The sequence below is a fragment of the Eptesicus fuscus genome, chromosome 3 (genome assembly GCF_027574615.1).
Source record: "Eptesicus fuscus isolate TK198812 chromosome 3, DD_ASM_mEF_20220401, whole genome shotgun sequence".
Lineage (NCBI taxonomy): Eukaryota > Metazoa > Chordata > Mammalia > Chiroptera > Vespertilionidae > Eptesicus > Eptesicus fuscus.
This window is the reverse complement of record NC_072475.1, coordinates 44,764,397-44,773,826: the sequence shown is the minus strand read 5'-3', so window position 1 is coordinate 44,773,826 and position 9,430 is coordinate 44,764,397. Positions and strand designations below refer to the sequence as shown.

The window sequence follows — 9,430 nt, the reverse complement described above, 5'->3', positions numbered from 1 at the left end:
AATCAACAGTTATTTTAAACATAAGTAATAAGCAGTGTAATTAAATTTCATGCCTGTGTTAATTGCCAATCTCTCCTTACCTGGGTATTGGGGAAAACAATGGTTGGTTTGTCTATACAAAGTTAAGACACTTGGTCTTTGTTTAGCCATACTTTTTACCTTTATGAAATGAAAAGAATTATTTTCTCATAAGGAAATGGACATATCTTATGGGATTTTAGCAGATTCTAGTTTCACTTTTTCCTGTGTTTAGTAATACAGCATATTTTTGTTCTATTTTCATTTTGCTTTTGCTTAGGGACACTTGTTAAGTGGCTGTTGGGAAGACAGCCCACACACATGAGCTTGGAGGAAGTAGGCAATAATTATGACTACATTTCTGCTTAGAACCTTCTTTATTCAGGAAGATCCTTCTAACACTTTTATTAACAAGCAAATATAAGTTTGGCAAGAGCACCTCTGAAAGTCACAGTTACAGTTGTTTATGTGAGGTCAAAGAAGGCAGAGAACATAATGGTGGTGGCTTAGTATCAGAACAATGATAAGTTGCCAGCCTTATGCCTTTCATCAAACATAACCATCGTCCCCTTTGCTTCTGTTTTCTGAAGAAGGAAGAGAATTGGAATTCAAGACTTGATATTAATCTAGACCACATGTAGTAGCACTTGCCTTGGTAGCAGACAAAGCCCCTACCCTTACTCAAACTTGGACAAAGTGGTGGCTATGTTCTCTCTGCCAATCCTTCTCATCCCTGACCTTCATCTAGATCTTGAAGTGTCTGATTCTCCCTGGGCAAGGGTGGACCACTGGACTGACAGCAGCAGGCATGCTAGGCTGCACCACATTGGGTGCTTTCCCGGCATGGAATGATTCTCCTGAGGCAGACTCCACTGAGACTGCATCCATTAAGGTTAAGCGAAGGTCATGGTGTGCCCGGTTCGCCAGCAGGGGTAGCGGTGGAGCTGCCCCTAGCAGGGGTCCCAATACCATAGGAGCTGCGGGCAGGTTATCTGTAGAAGGTGAAGCCACAGGGCTGTTGTCTGGTTGAAGCTGTAGTAACACAGGCAGGAGAGAGAACCGTTTCCATGGGTTAGCTATCTTTCTCCTCCCAGACAAGGCCACCCATGCTTTTGGGTGGAATCCCACCCAATTCTTTCTCAGCAATAATTTCTATTTACATGGAATATGGCAGAAAAGAACTACCTAGGTGCAAAGGATTATCATAAGAGATGCAGAGAAGAGCAATTGGCATATGGTAGCCCCTTCTCACCAATTGTCTTGGGAATTGTGGACTTAGACATGTCCCATGAGCAAAAGCAACCCACCTGATGGCTAACCTTCACCAGCAGTGTTGCCCTCTTTTTCATCTACACCTGCAGTCACTGGGAGCTGCTGGGAAGATCTAGCCACCTGGTCTCTGCAACTCAGAAAACCTCTCCCACCCCACAAATAAAAAGTGGCCTTGTCAAATGCCTACTAGGATGGTTCTACCCTGAAGGTACCAGTTCTTGGGCTGGGAAGGAATGGATGAAATACCCTTCCATTTGGTGATGGTTCCACATACCTCAGTGCTATTTTTCATTGTGGGTCAGGGCAGCAAATTCCCTGTAATTACTAACACACTACATAAATGCCAAGGGGTCATGAGGGCAAGTGTATCCATGACTCCCTTACCTGTGTTGGGAACACTGTACAGGTCACTGAAACTTCTTCCTTACCATCCTTCTCAGTGAGTGCCCCCTTACAGAAGCCATATTGCTGCCACAGAAAGACAAGAGTTATTAGAACTGGTTCAATAAGTAAATTTCTCCCCCAGTTTCATTGATACTCCAACATGTCAAAGGAAAGAAAACAAATCCTTGAATTCTTAATTTCTTTCTTTTTTTAAAAAACACACACAGTTTTCTAAAGTTTATAGTTTCTGCTTACATAAGATATCCTATCTAATAAAAGGGTAATATGCAAATTGACCATCACTACAACACACAAGACGGCCACCCCATGTGGTCAAAGATGGCCATCCCCATGTGGATACAAGATGGCCACCACAAGATGGCCAGCAAGGGAGGACAGTTGGGGGTGACCAGGTCTTCAGGGGAGGGCAGAGGGACTAGGCCTGAAGGGGAGGGCCATTGGGGGAGACCACGCCTACAGGAGAGGGCAGTTTGGGGGATACCAGGTCTGCATGAGAGGGCAGTTGAGGGGACCAGGCCTGCAAGGGAAGGCAGTTTGGGGGACCAGGCCTGCAGGGGAGGGCAGTTGGGGGCAACCAGGCCAAGCAGTGGAGGGCAGTTAGGGGTAACCAGGCCTGGAGGGGAGGGCAGTTAGGGGTAACCAGGCTGGCAGGGGAGTAAGGGGTGACCAGGGCCAGCAGGGGAGGGCAGTTGGGGGTGACCAGGCCTGCAGGGGAAGACAGTTAGGGGCAACAAGTCCAGCAGGGGAGGGCAGTTAGGGGTGACCAGGCTGGCAGGGGGGGGGCAGTTAGGGGCAATCAGGCTGACAGGGTAGCAGTTAGGCATCAATCAGGCTGGCAGGGAAGTGGTTAGGAGGCGATCAAGCTGGCAGGCAGAAGCAGTTAGGGGCAATCAGGCAGGCAGGCAGGCGAGCAATTGGGAGCCAGCAGTCCTGGATTGTGAGAGGGATGTCCGACTGCATGTTTAGGCCCAATTCCCCTGTGCAGTCAGACATCCCTCGAGGTGTCTCAGATTGGAGGTGTCTCCACCTCGAGGTGTCTCAGAGTGGAGAGGGTGCTGGCTGGGCTGAGGGACACACACCTCCACCCCTCCGTGCATGAATTTCATGCACCGGGCCTCTAGTATATCATATAATTCTATATAGAATGCGAAAAATACAGAAACACTTTGAGAGTGGGAGAAAACCCCCATAATCCCTCATATGGTACTAACTCAGGAGCGTTTCCATTAACGTCCATGTATTTTTCTTATTTTAAAATACTGATTGAATATCATTTAAAAATTGGGATCATTGTAACTATAACATTTGATATTATGTGTTTTCACTTACTATAATATGAGAGCATTTTCTTACATCATTCCTCATTTCTTGAAAACATAATTTTTAGTGTCTGTATAATTTTCTACTTACTGATGTGCCATTATTTTATTCAGTGACCCTCCCCTGTTAGACATTTCAGATCTTCTATGGGTCGTTATGTATCTATGGTAAATCATCTTTACAGATATATATTAATTATGGAATGAATTTCTTTTAATTAATTAATGTATTTTTCAAATTTTATTTTTCAATTACAGTTTACATTCAATATTATTTTTGTATTAGTTTCATGTGTATATAGATATATTTCTGTCAAACATCTCTGATGTTCTCTTTAGGCTAAATTCCTAGAAGTGGACTTTATTGGCCCAATTGAAAGATTTAATATCAGGGGTATGTCTAGAAAAATCTACACTCCACAGTCCCAGCAATCAGACATGATTTGGCTTAGTTAGGAATAATCTCTGTCATTTTCCTAACACCAGGGACCTTCAGCAGGTGAAATGATGTGAGGACAGCTCTTAAAGGGAGGAGGTGACACCTCAGAAGAAGGCTGGCATGACCCAGCCCCACAGGGAGTGGGTATTTTGCACTGTGATCCCCTTTCCACAGCCCCGAGATTAACTTCCTTAGCTTGCTCTAAGGATGCTCTGTTCTACAACCAGCTTTTCCATCCCCAGGGCCTGGCCCACTTACCTTTTCTGCCAGCAAGTTACATTTGGCTGGGTCTGTGACCTCCTGAGCAACACAGTCAGTGGCAGCCATTGCAAACTCCACATAGGTCGTATGTGTAAAAGGCTGATGAGAGAAATGAAAATGCTCATGAGATCACACGACTTGACATGAAAAAGGCAGGAAAGAGAGGCTGGAGGGACGTAGCAAGGGCCCTGTCAGTGCACACTCCAGGAAGCACTTTTCACACAGACCACAGTGAGTGGCCAGAAAAGATGGTCCCAATGGGTTGTAGAAGGTGGTTATTGTGGCTTCATGTTCTCCAATATTAAATACAGAGTTTGGGGGCAGGTCTCCTCTGAAAGAGGTTTAAGTATCCACTGCCCATCATTCAGGGCAGAGTGAGTTTTCAAATAAGAAGCAGGAACCCAGTGGCCAACCTTACACTGATCTGGGTGAGAACCCTGCCTCCCCCACCCCAGGCTTCCTCTTGGGCTGCACTTTGAGAACCGAGGTTCAGATTATTCCAAAATAGAGCAGGAAAGTAAAGAAATCAATCGATTCCTCTTCCACCAACTGTAGAGAGCAGAATCAAATGGAAAAAAAAAGAAAAGAAATGAAAGTATGGAAGATATTTATACTTTTCTTTTTTATAGTTCTTATGGAACATATAGACACAATAATAAAATTCCTGTTATTTGGTATAGCCTTGGGGTGAGGGTATGCCGCGAAGCACATATTCTGGTAATAGATTTCCAAATATGCCATGGCTGGTATCCAGAAAACCAGTTTTCTTAAATATTAGAATTCTATTGCATTCAAATGTGCTAAACTATCCACAGTATAATTAGATTTTGTCAGTGATTCAAAAGGCATTTTAGGATCCGGATCCCACCATTATACACCTATCTGTGTAAGTAGGTCCATGCCTTTATAAATATCAATTAGGAGGGTGCTGCAGAGGGTCAGTGAGGATGGGTGATAAAGTTGGGAGACCCATGAATTTCTGGTGGGTGCTTCTGAACAAAGTGAGAACTCCCACCCACTGAACAGAGAGCCACAGGGTTAACTAGAGCTGAGAAATGGGACTGGCAGCGTCTGGTTGTTTTATGTTAGACACTGAGATCCTGATGACACTCAGGGTCCTCATACCCTCCAGGACTCTTTTCCCCACCCCCCTCCTTGCCTTCCTGTTGCTGCCCCTGCACCTGCTCTGCCCCTCACCACGTGCATTCCCAAAGTGCCACCAAACTGCTCAATTTATCAAACAGTTTCAGTCTTACCACAAGTTTAGCCCGGGAAACTTCCACAAGCTGGAAATAGGAGCCATTAGTTTGAGTGTTGAAAGCGTTCAGAGCAGCCTCTACAGTGTGCACCACCTTGGTGTCATTAAGCGGGGCCAGCAGGGGGCAGTCTGGGCACACCTTTCGCACGTCCTCTGCCGAGTCTATGCACAGAGAGAAGGATCAGGGAGGGTTGTCATTCTCCACAGCATTCACCCCAGCTTTGCTTATTTAGAAAGGGCTAAGACAGGATCCAAATGGCTTTAGGCATTTTCTCTGCTTCTTTAGAAAAAAAAAATCTTTATTGTTGAAAGTATTACAGATGTCCCATTGACACCTCCCTCCCCCCACTCCCCCCAAGGCCTTCACTGCACTATTGCCTGTGTCCATGGGTTATGCATATAAGAGCTATGGTTAATATTTTCCCATCCTCACCCTCACCCCCCCCACACACCCATCCACCTCCACCTTCCCTCTGAGATTTGACAGTCTGTTCCATGCTTTCTATGTCTCTGGACCTATTTTGTACATCAGTTTTTGTTCATTAGATTCCACATATGAGTGACATCATGTGATCCTTGTCTTTCTCTGATGGCTTATTTCCCTTAGCATAATCTCTGCTTCTTACTAAACCTTCAGGTGGCTCCTGCCATGCTGACATTTCTGCAGGAGCCCCTCACATCAAGGGGCAACTTTCACCTCCAACGAGAATAGCTCCCTAAAACAGTTTTCCAAACCCAGAACCCAGGAAGTTTGGCTTCTCCTTTTCCTCATCAACAAAGTGGCTAGAACATTGATAACAATGCAGGTTCCTTCTTCGCTCTCTCTACAAGGTCAAAGTGAGAAGAATCATCTCTACCTGGACTGGAATCACATTTTGCGAACAACACAGTAAACTGGCCGCCCTGTTTCAGCACACGGAAATCACAGTCTCCTTCCACAGCCTAGAGAAATAAACCCACAGTGAGGGCCTAGGAGGAGGGCTGGCCTTGCACTTCTCACCCAGGAAGGGGTTGGTTCCTCAGTCATGGCTGTCAAAGGTGGGCCTCACAAAATCACCTTTTGGAGTGGGGGAGGCATATTGACACATTACACTCTCTGGTTGCAAGGAGGACTACAATAAGTAAGTTGAACTGTTGCAAAAATTAGCCCCAGGGAAGGAGGCTTCAAATGCAATTTTAGAAATTGCACACTGGCTAGCCATGAGGGCAGGCTGGGCAGCTGGATAAAGAGGCCTGATCTATGCAGAGCCAGGGTGGAACTGGGTTGGGCCACTATCCGACATCACCCGAAGGGGGCCACTCACGTGCTCCACCAGTGGCCGCACAGAGCAGTTGGCCACGGGGGTGGGGTCCAATGCGTGGCAGGTGGTTTCCAGCGTGTCTAGTTCCATCTCAAACACCTCTCCCATGGGCCGCTGTGGAGACACAGATTGAAGAAGTGAGCAGTGTATTGCCCTGTTCCTGTTGATCAGGCCAAAGGGTGAGCCCCCATTGGGCTTGAACCCACCTCCTGTTGGAGAGGTGAGGGAAGTCATTCCTACTGTGTGCAACTCCACCCAGCGCTGACCTGCCCGTGGGCAAAACCACAACGGGGCTTCCTGGTCCTCCGCCTCTATTGGCTGGGCAGGTGCTTAAGGGTGTTTATCAAGAAGAAGGGGGCGTGGACTTGGACAGGTGATGGAATCACAGGCATTACTCTGAGCTCTGTTTGGAAGCTAAAAGTGAAAGCTGACACTTATTTAATTTTTAAAATTTCGCCCTTCAAGCAGTGCTTTTAAAAAGTCAGCTTTGGATTTTTCTCAGTGAAGCAGTAACGTAAGATGCTGTACGATGATATCTTACTGTCTCTACTTTTTCTCCATCCTTCCCTTTACTTCTTTTTTTCTTTCCTCTCATTATCTACTTTCCTTTCTTCCCCATTTCCTTTTCCTCCCTAAAGGACAAGTCCTTGGCTTTTCTCTTGGGCTCGCAAATGACAGATGCAAAGTTGCTCCCCTCTATTGCCCCCTGCTGGTGGTGAGGGGGAAGAGGAGCCCCTCTGACAGAGGAGGCAGTGTGTAAGTCACTAGCATAAACCAGAAGGAGTTGTGGAGGAGGCAGTGATAGGAGAGCTATAACTCGTTGGAATTGTTCTTGCCAGTTCATCTGTTTCTGTATCCTTTCTTCAAAGCCTGAAAAATCAAGAAAGTATGAATATGCCTTTTTAAAATTATTTCACCCCTTTCTTGCCTCTTATTGCCTCTGTTCTCCATTACTCGCTAGTACCTGAAGCCTCAGAATCTCCTCTGCAGGAGAAAGCTGTGTTTTATGATGTGCAGATGTGCCAAAGTTACCTTCCTGAAAATATCCAGAGGTGCAGGCGGTAGGAGTCGCACACTTCTGGGTTTCTCAAGGAAAATGACTCCCAAGCTCTGCCTTTAGAGAAAACCACAATGTCTGTTCATTACCTTTTCCTCAGAGATGCACGTTGTGTGCTATTCCCTCTGAATTGATCAGTTTCCTCTTGTACATCAGTATGGTTGCAGAGCTCCTAGAATCCATCTGGGACAATCCTGATTTTAGATATTTTGTCCCATTAGGAGACCAGATGTTAGTCAGTTCAGATATCTTGATGTTTACTTTATTTCCCTTTCTAGATTCTAAAACTCTTGTGGGCACTATGTCTTTTCTTGCCTTTGTATTGGCTTGAACCATTAAAAAGCCAATATTTGGCCCTCGCCGGTTTGGCTCAGTGGATAGAGCATCAGCCTGCAGACCAAAGGGTCCTGGGTTTGATTCCAGTCAGGGGCACATACCTCGGTTGCAGGCTCCTCCCTGGCCTGGGCCCTGGTTGGGGTGCATGCAGGAGGCAACCAATTGATGTGTTTCTCTCACATCACTGTATCTCTCTGTCTTTCCCTCTCTCTTCCACTCTCCCTAAAAATCAGTGGAAAAAATATCCTTGGGTGAGGATTAACAAAAGAAGCCAATATTTGATTGTTTTTAATATACAAAAATGGCAATTTCATATGGGTCAACCTAATATAGCACCTGACATTGGTTCTTGCCCAAGAAGGATTATACTCAACATTTGCTAAAAGAATTATTCCTCATCAGATAAACAATCTAATTTCAAAATAGTCAAGAGACAGATGCCTTTTCCCCACTTCTCCAGTTCTCTCAACTGATGCCCAAGACATGTTTTCTAGCTTGACCTTTATTGCCGCTGACTGCATTGGTTTCTTGTCCAGCATGTGAGGACGTAAATCTCCTTCATGCCAACACTTGTCTCTGGAATGTGGAATCTGGGAGGCAGCTTGTGCAGAGGAAGGAACACAGGTCTGGAATTGAATCCAAGACCAATGCTTACTAATTATATTCCCTTGAGGGGGGAGCCCTAATTTGTCAGATCCTTGGTTTCCTCTTGTGTAAGACAAGGACAATACCTACCACACAGGACTAGGGGTGAGGGGTGGGAGGAGTTAAGCAGATAATATATGTGAAAGGGCCTGCCATATAACAGGTAAGTTGTCAAATGCTAGTTTCATTCGCTCTGACTTCATCCAGAAATAACTGAAGCAAAGAACGAAAAGTGATTTCCAGTCAGTGATAATTTGGCAACTAGAATTCAGTCTCTTGCACCCTGGGTTTTCTAGCAAGCCACTTTCTACCTTTTAACTTCAAATTATCCTTTTCTTCTCCTATAAATCTCCCCTACTCCCAACCCTTTCCTTGCCAAGAACCGTGACTGTAGAAGAGGATATGTCCTCTCTTGCCCTGTACCTGCCCCCTCCCTCCCTCTGGGGAAGAAATCAGAGTCTACATCCTCTGCAGTTTCTTTTTTGCTGGGAGATGTGATCTGAGATACCCAGTTCAGCTCCACAAACAGGTTCTTTCAGCTCATACGCAGGAGGTTCACTTACCCGAGGCCACACCTTCACTTTGTCAATCTGGTTCAAGGTGTGCTTGTAGCCCCGAAGAAGGTTCTTATTGAGGTAGTCCATGGCCACCATGGCTGCTTGCTCTGATTCTGGGTCATCACAGTTCAGTTCTCTATAACTCAGACCTAGGTTAGGCGGGACAGCGTGGCAGCCCCAGAGCTGAGCAAGACAAAAGACCAGGATGAGGGACTTCATGGCTGCTCCAGAGAGGCCCTGGCAGGTGGACAGGTTCTGGAGGCTTCAGAAGAAACCCAGGTGCTCTCTGGGAAAGGTAGACCAGTGGAGGGGCCAAGGGCTTTATTTATCTGTTGAAGCCTCCCAGAGGAATTGCATAAGGACGTGGGATGATTTTTGTTGTGGTTCCAAGAAAATTCCTGCAAACATCAGCCCTGGAAAAACAAACAGGTTAGGACATTGCTGGCCCCAAGAAATCTGCCAAATCAATGCTTCTGGGGATGGGGCGGTGGTGGCATGGGAACATGGGAATGGCAGCAAAAAAAGGAGGCTGAGGGGATATGGTGTGCATGGAGGTGAGGGG

General features: G+C 46.0%; 1 protein-coding gene across 2 annotated transcripts; it reads right to left on the bottom strand.

Annotated features, from left to right (window-relative positions):
- Nucleotides 1-452: 452 nt before the first annotated feature.
- Nucleotides 453-9,087, bottom strand: AHSG (alpha 2-HS glycoprotein). 2 transcript variants are annotated; one of them, XM_054711456.1, is made up of 7 exons: nucleotides 8,875-9,087; nucleotides 6,277-6,387; nucleotides 5,830-5,914; nucleotides 4,971-5,134; nucleotides 3,712-3,813; nucleotides 1,675-1,758; nucleotides 453-1,050 (listed from the first exon to the last, which is right to left on the bottom strand). In XM_054711456.1, exons 1-7 carry the CDS (start codon nucleotides 9,085-9,087, stop codon nucleotides 763-765), a joined length of 1,047 nt encoding a protein of 348 aa, XP_054567431.1. In that variant the 3' UTR covers nucleotides 453-762. The 2 variants fall into 2 exon arrangements, with proteins under 2 accessions (XP_054567431.1, XP_027989772.2); XM_028133971.2 differs by having other exon boundaries at nucleotides 453-1,066; nucleotides 1,676-1,758.
- Between the last annotated feature and the right edge of the window lie 343 nt (nucleotides 9,088-9,430).